Genomic DNA, 17,964 nt, shown 5'->3' on the forward strand with positions numbered 1-17,964 from the left:
TACAGAGAATTTTGACCTGGCTAGTTCTTTCACAAGAGTAAATAGTCATAACTATATACTCCTTTCCTACAGCAAGCAAATCTTGGATTAGCAACATGTTTATTGTGCATTTGTTGCATCCATAAAATGGATGAGTCCTTGCCATTGATGCCATAGGGAACAGACAGGTTTTTAGTACGTTTTCAGTTGTTATCTAGTGCATCTTTAATTTCTGGATGGAAGCCAAGATGGTTGGTTGTGAGTAAGGTTTTTAGTCAAAAGGTACATAATGGGTTTTTTTTGACTGTGCTGGAAAGTGATTTTAGGGATAGTACTTTTTTTTTTTAATTTGAACAGAATTTGTTAGTCAGTGTTGTCAGAAGTAACCTTACCATTGTTATTTGATAGCAAATTGCTATATTGTTTTGGATGTAACATTTCAAGACATAAGAGCTGTTATTCGTAAGACACTAATCTGATAGTCAAACTTAAAAGCTAATAGTAATTTTTACAGCTTCAATAAAACATCTTCTAACCCACCAGCATTCCCATATAAGATTTATTTTCTATTAAATGGTTGCACATATATAGTACAAATGGGTGCACATTTTATAGATTTTAGACCCAATCAAGTAGAATAGATTCATAAAATCTTGACTCAGAAATCTGATTTAAACTGTCAGACATGCCGTAAGTACACAGCGTTGTTTAATGGGCTGAGACTAGACCCTAAAAGTACTTGCTTATGTTTTAAGTCAGTCTTTCCCAAAGACGTAGTGTCTCGACCTGATGATTTGGTGGCCTTGGGCTGGCAAAGCTACTAATTACCAAGGCCCGTAGCACTTTGCTTAATCATATCCTTAACCTCCACAAGGTCTCAGTCATGTCAGCTCAGCTGGGCACTGACCTGAGGAAACGTGAGGTTTAGCGCTTGGTGCTCCCAGGCGTGCTGGCACAGGGCAACTCTGGGCTGCAAGTTAAGGGTGTCCATCCAGGAGGGAAGCACGGAGAGGACCAAGGCACCATTCTTGCTCCTTGGCCATACCTGGAGATTTTATCTGGTCTTGCTAGTGGCTGACAGGAAGCGTCTGCTGGTGGTGGGGAATGGCCAAATCCCCTGTGGTGACCCCGCCAAGGCCGGGCCAGGAGCTGCTGGGCTGCTCTCTGCCCTCCTGTGCTCCCCAGGCAGCTGGGGCAGGGGCTAGCCCTGCCTCCAGGGCTTTTCTCTCTGCTCTGCCCTTCCTCTCACCCTCTCCCTTCCCTGGCACAAGGGGCTCAGCTCTTCATGGGGTGCAGCTAACCCCTTCAACTTTACCAGTATGGCAAGCTCAGATCGCAGCAGGACGCCAGGAACAGCTGTATGTGACTGCATGAGCCCTTTTAGGCTCTTTTAGAGCAAAGTCAAAAGGCTAATTTAAATCACTGCAGCAGGCATGCCTTTGAGTTTCTTATCTTTGTATAAGGCAACACTACTCTGTCCTAGATAAAAGTAAAAACTTCTCTCTTTTCAAGGTTGACTTCTCTAAGTGGTCCAATATGTAACCTTGAATTGTCCTGAAGCTACTGCGTACCTTGCAAGAGGTGGAATAGGGGAAGTATTCCAAAACTGGAGACACTTCAGAAATGATTCCTGAGATTTTTTTCCTCTTCCCCAGAAAATGAGCAAATGAACTCTTCCTGTGAAAACCAGATTCCTCCGGCTCTTTTGTGCAGAGAGGCAAAAATCAAGTGATGACTCTGATCTTGCCCTGAGTGGTTTGGGTTGCTTGACACTTACCCTGTGGGGTATCTTACCCAAAAAAGAACTTGACTGTTACCAAAGTGTATGGCCCAATGAGTTGCACTGCACATTTGCAAACTAACTTGTGTGAAGACTTTTTGGCCCATTAGTTTTCTTAACAGAGGCTAGTTATCGCCTACAGATGTATGCACTCCTGCTCTGTATGTGCACTCACCATGGCCAGGTCCATAAGAAAGGAGCTCAGCAGCCACTGACTGATTTACAGGCAGCATGGAGCATTATGAACCTGAATTAGCAGAAACTCTTAAGAGCTCTGCTCCTACCCTTATGTACGTGCTTGGAAACCTGTTTCATCAACACATTCAGAGACCAGACAGCCAGTAAGCAATTTTTAATATCCTAATGGCTTCTAAATTGCTGACGATCTAACAGGAAGGGAAAATGACCTGGAAATGCTGACAATGCCTGTAAGTATTTTGGGAAAGCAGAGAAGAAAAGAGGCTTTTCAGTCCTGAAAAAGGATGGTAAACACGATGTAACAGACTACTGAAATTTTGAGGCATGACCCATGCACTGCATTTTCTGATCACCGGACACCTGTAAGTTTGCATTAGCAGCTTTTTGTCACTGAACAGAGATAACCATGCTGTACTTTGTAACCTACATCTGATGAGCATCAGGAAGCCTAATTAATAACTGTAATGTGCTTACCAGCTGACAAAGGCTATTGAAAAGTGCTATGTATTGTCATGCTTAATTGAGGGGTGCCTAACATTATAGCCATAAATTGAAAGATGCTCAGATACTAGTGAGGTGAGAACTGTATGAAGCAGCTAGACAGATTGCTATAGCTTAAGAAATATTGCTGAACTGCACAATTAGGGGACTGTTATGTCTATAAGATATATGTTTTCTGTTTTGATATTGATTAGAATGGATGACTTATTACTGAGTGTTGCCTTACACAGCTGCCTTGGTCTACACATTTTCAAGGGTGGATGTAAGAATTTGTGTATGAGAAATATCATTTTAATTACATCTTGCAATACCATAAGGGCTCTTCCATTTATCTGTCAGTAGCTATCAAGGGGTGTGTAGCCTGCAGATTGACGGGCCTTGCAGAGATCATTTCATGGAGCAGTCTAGTCACAACTTAAATTAGCTCACCTGGAGCTGCTGAGGCACTCAACCTAATGTAGAGCTCAGGCCCCTCTATGCCGTGCCATAGCATATAGTGGAGACATATCCTAACACCCGACTTAGCTTATCAGCTATAACTCACCCTTGTATCCTGTACCCTGGCTGGGAGGGGAGAGAAACAACTGCTGATAGAGAGGCAGGAAATCCAGACAGGGCTGAGGGCAGCAGCGAGCTCATGGGACCACAGATGATGGATTCAGAAGTCCTTCAACTCCATCTCCTGGGTCATTGGTTGACATATTTTCACCCTATTGAAATATACCCATCTGGGACATATTCAGCCCTTCCCTCTCTGTTTCAGCATGAGCACTGGAATAGTATAGCTCTGGGGCTGAAATACCTCCTGTGGTTGCCCAGGAAACTGCAGGTGGCGATCAGAAGCATTTACCTGAGGTGCTCACCTGCAAGAGGACATGGCAGCAGAGCAGTTGATGCATGTCATGGGGGATTTTCTCTTCATCTGGCAGTGAAGACACATGAAGCATCTGCTTGGACGGCTCTTGGCAGGGGTTCAGTCCTTCATGCTGCAGGAAGACCTGAGGAAGCTCCAGCCTGCCCTGGCCTTGTGCTGGGGGACACTTTCACTCAAACCCACTGTCCCTGAGCATTTGGACAGAGGAGGCTGGGGGCTGGAGGAGATGCGATGCCTCTTGCTCCTTGGGTGCTCCTGGGTGACAACAGCAGAGTGTTTTTCCCAGATGGGCCTGAGGGGCCGTCCTGGCACAGGACCTTCACATGTGTTCCCATAGAGCTCCACAATAGCCAGGCAAGTTGTACAAGGACAAAAAACAGATTTAGTCTGTCCTTTAGTCAGAACTTGAGAGCACTCTTGTTTTACTTTCTTTGGAGATACAAACTATTGGTACTAAAATAGGGGAATGGGAATTTTGCTGTTATCGTACTCAATGGGAGTGGGAGCAGGTCACCATATGGCATTTGGTTTTGGAAACATTTTGTAATAACTGATCAGTAACACATTATTCAATACTCTTTTTGAAACTCACTGCTTATACTCATTTAGGCTGTTGCGGAGATAGACTGGACATATATTTGAAGGATTTATTTTTAATAGACTTTTTTCTGTTTTGGGTTTTATACTTACTTGAAAATACTTGAAATAATACTGGAGAAAGAATATCCTGTGACTGCAGATGGCTCTGGGTGGCTGAAACTGAGTGAAGGCTCAGTCTATGACTTCTCCACTGCCCTGTGCTAAGGGCAGGGCACAGATTAACACTACTTTTTTCTTCTACTTAGAGCCCAAGAGATGCATACATCTGCTTGAGGCTCAGCATTAGATAAATGCTCTCTATTTTCAGGGCTAGGCAGTTGTTTTCTTTGTCAGGTCTGCTACCCAAGGCAGGGACATGGCTATGGCACTGTGTTACCGCTTTTCTTTTCCTTTAGCAGATGTAGCCAAGGACTGCAGCTCTTACAACCTGCCTTACTATAAGAAACAAATGCGTGTGTGTGTGTGTGTGAATATGTGAAGGAGGAAAAGAGTTATGTGGGGGAAATTTCTTATGTATTTGAGGAAAGATAAATATCTTTGGGAATAAATGGAAAAATATATTTTTAAATTACTTTTTTAAATTTTCATTTTTTGTTTTTCCTGAGAATTTTATTATACAATTCAATTCAATAGTACTTCTGTCAGTGTTCAGAGAGAAAGTTCTTGGCTTTTTAAACAGAACACGCAGAGAAAAATGGTGGGTTTTATTTCATGTCTTCCTTTTTAACTTACTTTCGCTGGTGAGATTTCTGAATTAAATATTTAGAATTTCTGTCACTGTTTAAATATTTCACTTGGAAATTTCATCTCCTAATGAACAACATCGACAGAAAAGAACATTTGTTGCAACATATGTTGTTGTTAGAAGCCAAGCCCTACTTGGATTGAAAAATATTGTCCTTGAAAAAATTGCACCCAGTTCTTCTTGCATTCCATGTGTGCATCCTGATCTCAGTTTCCAAGAGAACAGATCATAGAGCTGAATAAAGAAATGCTGGGGAAATCGAACATTTTCCCAATGAGGATGAATTTAACTGATCTGAGGAGGTGCAGTATTATAGCACTGATAACATTTTAGGATGATTGTTATAAATCTGAAAACTATTTCTGTTCTTTACTTCTGTGAAAGTAAAAGTGCACCGTGCCAGTTGAACATGTGCCTTCTGGTGGTTTACATTTTAATAGACCAAATTCACATATGATTTCACTGACATAATCTTTTAGCATAAATCTGTGAGAAGGTGGTGGTCTAAAAGACACAGTTGGGAAGGCTGCAAGCAAATATAAAAGCCATGACCAAACATGCAGATGTATTCTGTGTTGCTGATGTGCAGTTAACTGATGTTCTGTAATAACATAGTTCTGGCTCACACCTAGAGAAAACCAAGACAAATTTGGGCACATACTCTTGCCTCAGACAGAGTGTCCTTTCCACAGTGGTATATAGAGAGGAGCTAGATGGGGGAATGGGAGAGATGGGAAGGAAGCTCTCCAAAATGAGTAGTCAGTATGTATATGTGGGCCAGGGGGGCAACAGCTGCATATTGAAGCATGAGTCAGCTGGATGACAGTTTGGGTATGTACTGGCAGTTTTCTCAGAAAGAGAAAAGGGTTTGGGCTGGTAAGAATGGAAACCTGAGGAGCTGCATTTCCTGAGGAGCCATGGCTTGCAGGGACTCCCCAGGATGGGGCTCCCTGGAAGCCAGGGACTTGCAGCTTCAGTTCGTGGGGAAAAAATAAATAACCCAGCATACTTCTGCATCCCCAGAATGCCTTCTTTCCCTATTCTTTTTCTCTTCTCTGTATTTGTTTTCCTCTTGTCTGCTAGCCCAAAATTATGTTTCATTCTTTTTTGCTTTTATGCCTTTGGTGAGCTTTGAATATGATCTTCACTGCCTGACTAAAATGTTCTTCAGACAGTTTCCTGCATTTTTGGTCAAATATTATCAATAGTATGGAAATATCAAGAAAGAGATCTTGCTTTTTCTTGCCTCTGCTCATCTGATTCATATCAGATATTTTTTGGTAAATCTGTAAAGATTTTATTATGAGTTATCACACAGCACCCCAACTAATTTAATAGGATATTGCGCTCTGAATGAAATTGCAGCTGGTACGCTCTGATGCTTTGATCTTGAAGAGTCTTGGTATGATCTTGAAGAGTCTAAGTGGGCCAATGTTGGGGTTACTGCATGAGATGATCTTCTACAGGCTTCAGGAGGGGTCCTACACAGGAAAACCATCATGCCCTGGTCTGTAAGAATTTGGGCTACCATTGACCCATGTTACTGAAGGACGCAGCAGTGGAAAGCAGATGAACAAGGAGAACTGACAATAAGGGAGAAAGTCCCAAGACAGAAATAAACTAGGAAGTATGGCTTCTTGCTCAGATTGGATAAGGAGTGGATGGAGGAGCAAACTTTGAAATCCCTCTTTATATGCTATTTTTATCCCTAGTTCAGTTTTTAAAGGCTTCCTAGCTATATGCACTTGCTTTAGATGACTTTTTCTAGATCACTGCTGACAATTATGATGTTTACAAGGAGAAAACTTTGTTCCCTTTGAATTTAACTTCTGAAAGTGCCTTCAGGTGGGTTGTACCCACATATAATGAGTATTTAGAGTATGAGCCTAAGTTTGTTCCCCTAGGGCAGCACTCAAAACAACCCTGGCTGTGTAGTCATAAAAAATAGTTCAGATGGGGTTCCTGGGCAGGACTGTTTCCTAATCATGCTGTGTTCACATAAAAGACAGCAAACGGGTTGCTGCCTTTTCGTTTTTGCAGGTGATGAGTTCCAGTGCTTGGAAATAGTAGGTCCTGCTTCCCTGCCCCTGGAACGCAGGACCCTGGCCAAGGTAGGCAATGAGTGAAAAGTGTTTGCAAACAGCAGTCTCCTCCGTTAGCTCTCTCCCTGCAGAGTACAGGACAATTTATGAGAGGCGATTAGTGAAAATTTGTGACCAGAAGACACTTTATAGCAGTGGAATCCATATTCTGCAATGGTATTGCAGGCTCAAGGGGCTTTCTTTGTAAAACAGTTTGCATATTTGTCATCTCCCTTACTGTCAAAAACGTACAGTGGAGGGGAAGGGCCTCTTAATACTAGACTGTTGCCTGGCACCTGGATGAGTTTAACATATAAGAAGAGGTAAGGTTTGGAGATGGGTCAGCGCTGCTGCTCCCAAGGCCAAAGAGAGCTGAGGCACAGCTGCCAAGAGGAGCAGTGCTGCCAGCATTGCCAGGCTGTGCTTCCAAAGATTTGTGGCAGTGCTCTGAAAACCTGCCAGCTGCTGGCTTCTGGAACAAAACACATATCACATTACAGTGATTGCCATACAAGAACTAAAATCAGTGCTTCTTTTGGCCTGCTTGAGGGTATTTATTGTGTTACTAATTTGTCTGTTCTTTTTCCAGAAATCATGCCAGACTGTGATAATCTATTTCTGAAGATGTTATTTAGTTCATCGACAATAATCTGTTAGTGCTAAATAGCAGGTAAACTATTGCAAAGTTCTGGAGGCAAGAGCATGTTACAAAATTTCTGGGACATAAACCTGGATTTTTCTACCAAGAAGAAAAAAGGCAATTCAAGAAGAAGAATAAGGAAATTTATCAATAGAAGTGGAAACTAGAAACAGGAATCACATGCTGTTTATATTTGTGTAAGGTCTTGACACAACAATGTCACCTCTTAAGTCTGTGTGGGCAGATTGTCTGGGTTGTAGCTTAACTGCTTTGCTAAAGAGTTCCCCCCTCCCCTTATTGCTGTTCTTTTGCTGCGTAAATTTTTTCAAAGGTCACTGTACTAAACACAGTACGTTCTAATAAGTTCACAAAGCATATATTTTGTATTTGCGGTTTTGCTTCTCTAAATGCCCCTTTTCATTCCCTCCCCTTAGGTTACCACAGATAACCGCAAGTTTACTGTAGTTATGCCTCAAAAAATGCACCGCTGTTTTTACAGTGTATGCATTATCACCACAGCAATCTTATTACACCAAAAGATTAAACATTAATGATGATATTGGAAACAAGCCTTATCTTAAGGACCTCAAAATTTCCACAGCAGAACTGTTTATATAGATTATTATAGATTATAGATTATAGGTAAGTATGTAACAGTCCAGTTCTGCCCTCATTTCCACCTGTGAAATCCTCTTCCAGTCACTGAGGCAGCTGCCGCATAACAGAAAACAAGTACTAGCCCATAATTTTTATCTTTAATGAATTATCATGTCACACTTGTGGAAGTTTTGTGATTCAGGATGGGCAGTCCTTCACAGTAAGAATGTTAGAAATGCTAAAAATAAAAGCCTGGGGAGCCTTTAGAAAAGAAAATTAAATGTAAAGTGGTGATGCTTCAACTGGGCTGGGGCAGAAATGCCACAAATGATAGGTTCTGACTGGAGATGTGAAACTTTTACTCAAGACACCTTATGTAACATTTTATTTCAAAGAAGGTCTGGCATTTTTAAATGGTAGGCTAATTGCAGGATATGCTAGAGAATGCTACTAAGGCAACCACCTGAATGGAATAAACTGGGAACATATACAATTTAAATTTACTTTCACACACATCAATCACTTATGGAATTTTTTCTTAAAAAATGAAGAAATATGTTCATTGCGTAATAGCGATCACATCTCTTTCCTTTCTGTGTGGATGAAAAAAGACTTTTTACAAAATACTTCATGCTCATATTCATCTCACAGCAGAGGGATGATGTTTCAGTGAATGTAAACTAGGTATCTTAGGTTAGGGTCAGACTGGGAAACTGATTTCTATCTAGTTCACAGAGACGACTCCAGGACAGATGCCTAAGCTCATCAAATGGCAGAATCTGGAATCAGAAATGTCATATAACTTCGTCGGGGCTAATCTGTTCCTGGAGCAGAATGATTCCTGTCCATGCACCTACAAACTTTACCTAGTCCACTTTTTTAAGGCACCAAGTGGTTAGTCTTCCATGCCTTCCTTTTGGGATACCAGCCCATGCACTTAACATCGCGGCTGTCTGCTATTTTTTCTTATGAAAATTCAGCAACATTATAGGTCAATACCTTGTCCAGGTGTCAAACTCTTAGGAGGTTTCAACTGTCTCTGAGGGTGTACAGAGGCAAATTTCATAGGATGTTGTTGCCTCTGATGCTCTTTAGCCACTGGGTATCTTTGGAAGTCCCATTTTTTGAACTGTATGGTCCTGTGCCAAGTTAGAAAAACTTCCTGCATTAACACTTCATATAATAATCACGAGTTAAAAGCAGGCAACTTGAAATTTCTGCACCACATGCTAATCCAAGGGGAACATCATCACATTGTCATGGATTTTATATATGGGATATAAAGTGTGCGGAACAAGAGAAGCAAATGTGTAAAGTTATTGGTGATATTAAGCAAAGAGATTCTACAAAATAATTATCTGCAATGCTGTTACATTACTAGTCAAAGATTTTTTTTTGTCACATTTCTATCATCGGGCCATTTGCTATCTGGACCCTAGTCTCTTGTTAGTAGTAAGTGATGGAGAGAGATGGTACACAAGTAAAAGCTGTCTCAGTTGAAAAGAAGTGTCTCTTCAGAGAAGCTGGTTATGAACATAAGCGACTGTTTCTGCTTGCAACAGATATGCTGAACTGGCTTTTCATGTTCTGTCATATTAGGTAAAATATCTTGAAGAAAATAAATGCCAGATTACAGTATACCTGGGGTGAACCACAGAGCAGTACACATCCACTGTCACAGTAATAATGGCCTTCCAAGAAAGAAAATGCTGAACAACTTGTCTGACATCAACACCTCTCTGTTTTTCTGTAAGAGCATCAATAATCAGGATTCTTTTCAATGTGTTATGGATGCAGAGTGAGATTTTTGGAGGTGTTGAGCAACCACTTCTTCCCCCTCTCCCCACCTCCCCCTCAGCATCAGCCTTTGCTGTTTGCACTTCCCAGTTCTGCAATTAAACAATGCTATATGCTCAACAGGGGGAAGGACGTTATGATTAAAACATATTTTCCCAGTGTGTTTTATTCCAAAATACCTTGAATGGCTGAAAATGTGTCAATGCAGGGAGCTGGGGGCTATGCTGCCCAAATGGAGAGCAGCGGGTTCCCAGGAGAACTGTGAGAAATGGTGCTTGGTGGTGGCCGAGATAATCACAGTCATCTCCTCCTTCACCTCCTCGCCAAATTGTGAGGAGCATTCAGTAGAAAAGGTGTGTACAGAAGGGTGAGAAAACCCTTCTTGCTCTCACACAAGGAGATTCATTGGAGAAAGCTGCTACCAAAATGTTGAAGTGACAGGGAAGCAAAATAACCTGACCACAAAGTCCTGTTTGAAGCTAACAGACCAAAAAAGTGCAATCCTGAATGCACGTTTTCTGCTCAGGCAATGCTGGAACTGCTTTAGGTCTGTGTTATTTGCCAAAACATAGAATGACCTGTGCTTGCAGCTGATTCACTGACCGGCTCTGGAGAAGAGAAAGAGAAGGAGGGCAGAGCTGGGGACACCGACAATGGCTGAAAAGATAGCAATTCCTTAACACAGTGGGAGTGAAAAAAGGAAAAATGGTTAAATGATGTGCATGTGCATCTGTTCTATAATGAAATGGATAGGATCCTGTGGCTGAGGGTAGAATACGATTAGCTAGTCACAGGTATTTCCAATATTTCCCTGCAATGAAATGGCATGTTTGAATATACACAAGAACAAATAGTGAGTCTTGACTCGCGACCCTTCATGTGTTTTAATTGTAAACAAGCAGATGCAATCCATAACGCTAAATAAGATTTCCCTACATTTCCTTCTGAAAGTGGTTTTAAGCAAGATAAGGCACTAAAATTTAATCCTTCGAAGAGCGTGCAAATACTGAATCCTTGATGCAGACACAGTCTTACCATGAATTTATATGGGAACTTTAACATTTTTGTAAATTAATCAATAACATGGTTAAATTATATTTGCTCAGCTAATTATTTTCCGTGTCCTGTAAATTAGAACCTCAGCAGTCTACAAGAAATATCAGTCCTGCTGCTTGTATCACATTTTTGTTTACTTACTGCTATGTTATTAAAGTGCTAGTTTATTTGTTCTGCTATAGGCTGGTAGTTTTTTCTTTGCTATTTGTGTGCCAACCACGGGGCTGCAAAGCTGTGCAAAAATGTTTACATAATTATATATTTAATATGCAAAATCCATTTTAGCAGTGTCAGAATACTGTGCATTTATAGCCTCTCCTTGAAGCCCTTCTTGTCTTACCCTGGCAGAAGGGGATTCAGCCACCCCCTACCCCCAGTAAATCACTGGGATTTTTTTGATGACTGAAATGGACCCTGATGTGTGTTCTTGGCCTCGTGAGCTTGCAGGGTGCAGCTTCAAGCAGGAGCTGGAGGTGATGCTGTCCAGTGGTCCTTTTTAATTCAAATTATTTCCTGATTCTATGGCTTGGGTCATCCAAGAACTGCTCCCCACTGGGACTACTAAAGTCCCCACTAAAGTCCTGTTCCCAACTCCCTGAATACTGGAAATGTATATATTTTGCCCAACACAATGAAGTCATCCATTACCACCGGCCAAGAAATAGCACCCTTCACTGGAGGTGGGGAGGCGTAGAGGGAGGAGAGGCATTTCCCTGTGGCGCCCTCGGTGCTGCAGGAGGGCAGAGCATCGCCTGCGCGCACGGGGTGGCTGCAGTCGTGGAGAGCCCGGCTGCGGGGTATAAAGCGCAGAGGCAGTTAGAAATGATGTAGGCCTTCATCTTGCAAGGCAGTAACAGTCTGCCTGTCCCTTGTGCTGCTCACAGGAGCCGCCTGAGCCGCCCAGGGAGGCGGACTGAAGGCAGGCAGAAGCTAAAACAGTATATATGACTGTACGGTGGGAGCAATGCAGAGCAGGCGGGGTATGTGGGCGGCGGCGGGTGGTGATGCTGCCGAGCCCTGCGACAGTTACTCTCTGCTGAGGAACGAGCCCGAAAGTGCAGGCTCCTGCCAGCTGCGCATCCCCCAAAACGCTTTGGGAGCTGCCACTGGGCTAAGGGCACTTTGCAGAGCAAGGCCCTGTGTGCCTTTGCTTAGGGAAGGCACGGAGATAACAGGTTTGATTTCAAACAAACAAACAAACCCAAAAAACGGAGTAATGGAAAGTTGCTTGGCCATGGACCAGGGTTCAAGGGACCAGAAGAGGAGTGGAGGTTACCCGCCGTCACCCTTTCAGCATGGCTTTATCAGCAATGGGCTGCTGCAGAGGTTAGAAATGCAGGAGGATATGAAATCCAGGCTGAACAAGAAAAAAATTGTGGAGTGCTTCTTACTTTACCTTGCCCCCAACACACACACACACACACACACACACACACACACACACACACACACACACACAAACACACTTAAGGAATATACATTATTACATGCAACTAGGGCTTTAATCTTTTCTCTATCTATCTATCTTCAATATGTTGACAAGCTGGCAGATTTAGCAGTGCAGTTTTTGCATTTATTTTCTACTTTTGAGGATGTAAAAATGACAACAAAAGAAACAGAGTAAAGAAAGTTCAAATGAACAGCAGGAAACTAGTACTTTAATACCTAACTAGTGGTATCCTAAACAGATCTTTTACTATATAGCATATTAGTTATTTTCTTAACATATGGAGTACTATTTTATTATCAGAAATCCTAATTTACACCTGAATCTTTATTTCCCATGTTAGGGTATCTGTAGAGATCAGGCTGAATTCTTCATACATTCATAGTTTAATGAGTTGGTAAAAAGAGTCCACTGTCACACGACCACATTTTTTTCTAGATTTGCACCAGTTTTTTCTGGTGCTTTAACTTTCCCAAATTTCTTCATCTGACATTTTACAAGGCTGTTTGCAGATCACACATAAATTCTTGAATGGACTGTTCATCTGTTCCCCCTTATTTTTATGTTTAAACTATACTTTTCTAAAAAATGATGATTTTTCTAAAATATTTGTTTGTACATAGATATCTCTAATTGGTTTTTACTTGGAGAGCCAATACTTTCCATTGCAGTAGATCATGGGGTAATTGCTGGGTTCATTTTTGCGCAGGAAAACAACTTGCTACGTAGCTTAAATCACCATCATGTAGGGCTGCTTCTGCAACCATTTGAGCATATGGAAATCTCCACAAGCTTGCCTATCCCCATAATACTCAGTACAGCAATACATATTTATAAAGCTATATATGTATACAGGTATTAGCAGAACTGAGGTCTTTTATCGTTCCTTTCTACCTCTTAAATGGTCTTTTGCAGCTCTGATTATCCTCTGCAGAGACATCTGTTTCAAGTTCAGAGTTATTTTATCTTTACCCTTTTGATTTGCTTTGTTCCTTGATCCTGTCACTGTAGTACTCTCCTTTGAGCTTCAGAACAAAAGTACTTTTGAGAGCAGAGGCCCCGCGCAGCTCCACTTTCCTCCTGGCAATTTGCCACCTCTCCTGCAGGAACTGGGACTGAGCAGGATTCGGTGGCAGAATATTTTCTGCTCATTCAAAGCAACAGCTCCAGTAACTGCACCAGGGTGCACGTAAATCTCCTTACAGAGACCAGTCCATTTCCTTAGCACGGTAAGACCTGTAGAAAATAGCTGGGGTTAAGGGTAGGGCTTTTTTTTTTCCTTAAAGAAGCGACATCAATGCAAAGCATTTTCCCCAGAAGGTGCGTTTATCCTAAGTGTCTCTTGCTGGTTTACACACACACCCTGTCCTGTCTCTTGCTTTGGAAAGTTGCTCCACTTGATCGCTCAGTTTGCCTCTTCAAGTCAGTGGTGGCAGGGGAATTACAAAGACAATGGAGGTGCAGCCAAGTCCCAAGTAGCGTGTGCCAGATTTGAGCTGGTTTAGAGTTGTGCGGACTGACTCTGAAACTTTCCTCGTGCAAGGGGCGACTATTTTTGTCAGAAGCTGCTCGTTTTTCACCTGCGGCGTGCACCCAGTGTGGGGAGCCTGCTGTGGCGCACTCGCCTCGCAAAGGCAACATGGTCAGCAGTGTTTTGCAGCTGGCCGGGCTGATAGTCGGCGGCATCGGCACCATTGGGACTTTTGCTGTCACGGGCATGCCTCAGTGGCGGGTGTCCGCCTTCATCGAGAACAACATCATCGTGTTTGAGAGCATCTGGGAGGGCCTGTGGATGCACTGCATCCGGCAAGCCAACATCAGGATGCAGTGCAAGGTCTACGACTCCCCGCTGGCACTCTCGCTGGACCTGCAGGCCTCCCGGGGGCTGATGTGTGCCGCCGCCGTGCTGTCCTTCCTCGCTTTCACCCTGGCCGCCGCGGGCATGAAGTGCACACGGTGCGCGCTGAGCAGCGAGCAAGCCAAGGGCCACCTCCAGCTGGCGGCCGGGCTCCTTTTCATCCTCTCGGGTGCCGCGGAGCTCATCCCGGTGTGCTGGGTGGCCAACACCATCATCAGGGACTTCTATGACCCCGTGGTCAACGTGGCGCAGAAGCGGGAGCTGGGGGAAGCCCTCTACCTGGGCTGGGGGGCCGCCTTCTGCCTTATTGCTGCCGGAGCCACCTTCTGTTGCTTTCGCCGCTGCCGGGAGAAAACCCGGAGCTACAGCTACTCCGTGCCGCCCCATCACCCCGCTCACGACCAGCACGGCCGCGGGAGGGCTGAAAGCTCCTACTCCAAAAGTCAGTATGTCTAGCCGCCTCCTGCCTTTTCCTCTTCTTCGCATGTGCGGTGTCCGTGGCTGCATTTCAGCGTCCGTGTGGGACGGCAGCTTTTTGCCTTGTGTCCTGCAGCTGCCACTGTTGTGACCGCATTTTGGAGCTGTGGTTACCACTGGCAGGCCCTGCTGCGGCCAGTGCTGCAGCACGGACAATATCCATGTGCGGGAAGGTGAATGTTTAATACTACTTTAGTAGTAACTTGAGGTAGCTTTTGGGTGACACAGCTTTGCTTTGGGTTGCAATTTATACAGAAAATAATAATAAAGGGCTTAAAGTTGCACTGTGATATGAAATTCTGGCCTGTTGCAAAGAAGAGAGGAGTTAACTGGCTGGTTCTTTTTTTCCTCTCCTGGGAAATAAGGGATAATAGTGAATAAGGACAAGATAATAGTGGTTTAAAAGAAAGGTATTCACTAAGAGATTGATTTACTGTAGGTTTAATGAAGGGTTGCATGAAGAATTTATTCAGCCAAAGAAGGGTAAGATGAAATTTATGAAAAATATACCTTATTTCAGAGAATAAACAAAGTGCTCTACATTCATCCTAAATAACATCTTTTTGGTGAAAGTCAATATTTCTTCTGAAATCCATATGAGGTCAAACTCATTCATATCCTTCTCTTCAGAAGCAACTGCATTCCCTTGCACACTACTTGTGGCTTACAACATTTCACAGTGTTGCTGAGACCACCGTAAGAACAATGTGTTGGCTAACTGCTACAGGATACTTTGATATATGTATATATTTTTTTAAATAAGGATATTTTGTGCAATATCAGGCCCATATTTTTGCTGAGTCCCACTCACACCAATATAGCTAATAGGCCTAAAGAGCAAAAATACTGATAGTATTTTCTCACAGTTCACATGAAAACAAGCTAAATTATTTTAAATAAGATAATGCTCCTATGATAAAGAACATGGCAATGAAATGAAGTCTACTGAAAAATAAATAGAATTCCATACAAATTAGTTTAATACATGACTGAAATTAATTGTTAGTGGCAATATTTTAATAGAATTTTGTAACCAATGAGTAAGGTGTAACCCCAGACCCACAGAAAACAATGAAAGTTTGTCTTCTACTTAACTGGGAACAAGGTTTAATTTATAGTGTTTAACGGAGAGCAAGATTCTGTTTTTGGAGTTTGATTGACTGTTTTAAATATTTTATAGAAAAATTATTATGAGATCCATAATTCTCTAGTAAATTCCTTAGGCTATTTCCACTTGAAAAGTCGGAAACAAATTATTCTCTTACTAAGATGCAACTCTGAACAAGCTAAAAGAAATCAAAGTCTGTGCAGTACTGCTCTAGAACTGTCTTTTCACAGTGTTTGTAAGCTACATATTAAGCTGTGCCTACCTATATGTAATTTTATTTTTCTTCCTTATTTTTAAGAAAATTGTTTCTACCTATGTACCTGTCCGATGTGCATGACACTTCTGTAATATAGCAGTGTGTGGCTATATTTCCTTTGTGTTCTTTTCTTAATGTATATACTCCAGTTCAGTCTCTTTTTTTGGGGGAAGAGAGTGGAGGAGCAGCCCTGCTCTTTGCAAGACTCTGTGAATATCCTGCGCAGAACTTACAGCTGGAACGTCATGGTTTATAACAACGTCTATAGTAAAGTCACTTGCTTAGCTCACCCCTCTAAAATGTAGATACAAGATCTTACTCAGAAAACTACAGATATATGTATTGGTGCACTATAGTTATCTCTGCTGTCAAGACACAGAGCGACTCATACGGTATTCATCAACATGTCTGAGGCAAGTTTCAGTGAAAAGTGAGATAAACATGACACATCCGTAAAAGCCCTGCGTACATTGTACACTACTGCTACATCTGATAGTATTATCTGTTTCTGGTAAAGCACACAGCAGTCTAAGTTGTACAACACAAAAGAAGATACAGGAAGACTTTCAAAAGTGCCCGCAGGACTAACAGGAACACAAGTCCCATGAACTGTGAGTGGGACTCAGAAGTTTCTGAAATTCTCTCTTAGAGATCCTATATATGCTGCAAACAGTTTTCAGGTCAGTATGCAATGCATACCCCTCTCCAGTGCCTCCCAATCACATCCAGCCAGTTCCTTTAAATTGTATCCCACCTGTACACTGTATCTTCAAGAGAAGTAAAAGCAAAGCTTCCATTTAAAACAGGGTTGGCCTCCCCCACATTTACACATTAAATAAACCCTGAGCAGTCTGCGCAGAGAATCCTGTACAAGGGAGTATATCCAAACACAAATCAGCTCCCTACGGCAATAAACTTTCATATATGGTATCCTGTAATTTGGAATTTGTTTTGTTGCTTACAAACTACAGAGGTTCCTTGGAAAATAAGCAGTTTTGTTTCCATAAATGAAACCAAGGTTTTCTAGCTTCTTCGCCTTTGCCCAGTACTTTGGGCACCTGTATACATTCCTGCAATGTAAAATGGATGTGGAGCACTGCCAAATCCACGCCCTTTGTGCCATGTAAATGACTCCACAGCTTGCAGGTCAGAGTAAGGCTCCACTTAACTCAGGTGAGTGAAGGTTCAAGATTTCGGTCACCACTCCGTGATTCAGTTAGCAGGGTTTTCACTTAAAATGAGCCTCCTTTGAAATTCTCCTACAGCTGCTGCAACTGCTGAGGAGGTCTAGAGGGCAGAGCTGTCAGCTGCATTGCCAGGCACTGCTCTGATCAGAGCTAGGCAGTGCCAGGGTGGACACATGGGTGGCAGGGCTGCTCCTAGCAACCCAGGTCAGGTTATCACCAGCAGAGCTGCAATTTCAGGAGCTGCTTTGTGTGGGCAAGGCAGTGCCGTAACAGAGCCTGAGAGAGCCTCTGGGAAAACAGTCTGAGTGCATCTTGAGCTGCTTTGCAACTTTATATGAGAATGAATCATCTGACACAGGTTATCACATATCTGTAAATCCAGTAAGACCAGCTACTTATAATGGATTTGTCTCTCTCTTTCAGGTATGGGCCTGAATAGGCGCTGTACTTTCCCATGCTTTTGAATATACATGGTGCCTGTGTGTGAGAATTTATCTGTAGGCTGCTTGCTTTCTGTTTTTGCTCTCAAACACGACTAGTAACGAATAATGGAAAATGGAGCAGGGAGAGACTGGAAGAGGCCATCTAATCTCAGGCCTCACAGCCAGTAAGGCTCATTAATGAAATATAAGAAGGCCTTACTGTGTCCACCTGGAGACGTATGGAGATCTGCGTGCATGGAGATCTGCACACTGCCTCTAACGGGGCTGGTGGCAGGTGCCGGGGAAGGAGCAGTGGACCAGGACCAGTGGACAGAGATGCTTTTTTTTCCCCTCCCCACTT

General features: G+C 42.7%; 1 protein-coding gene across 1 annotated transcript; it reads left to right on the forward strand.

Annotated features, from left to right (window-relative positions):
- The first annotated feature begins 13,934 nt into the window (after positions 1 to 13,934).
- LOC106494930 (claudin-8-like) lies at positions 13,935 to 14,609 on the forward strand. Its single transcript, XM_013955273.1, has one exon. It carries the CDS (start codon positions 13,935 to 13,937, stop codon positions 14,607 to 14,609), a length of 675 nt encoding a protein of 224 aa, XP_013810727.1.
- The last annotated feature ends 3,355 nt before the right edge of the window (positions 14,610 to 17,964 follow it).

This window comes from Apteryx mantelli, chromosome 1, assembly GCF_036417845.1.
Source record: "Apteryx mantelli isolate bAptMan1 chromosome 1, bAptMan1.hap1, whole genome shotgun sequence".
In the NCBI taxonomy this organism is placed as follows: domain Eukaryota; kingdom Metazoa; phylum Chordata; class Aves; order Apterygiformes; family Apterygidae; genus Apteryx; species Apteryx mantelli.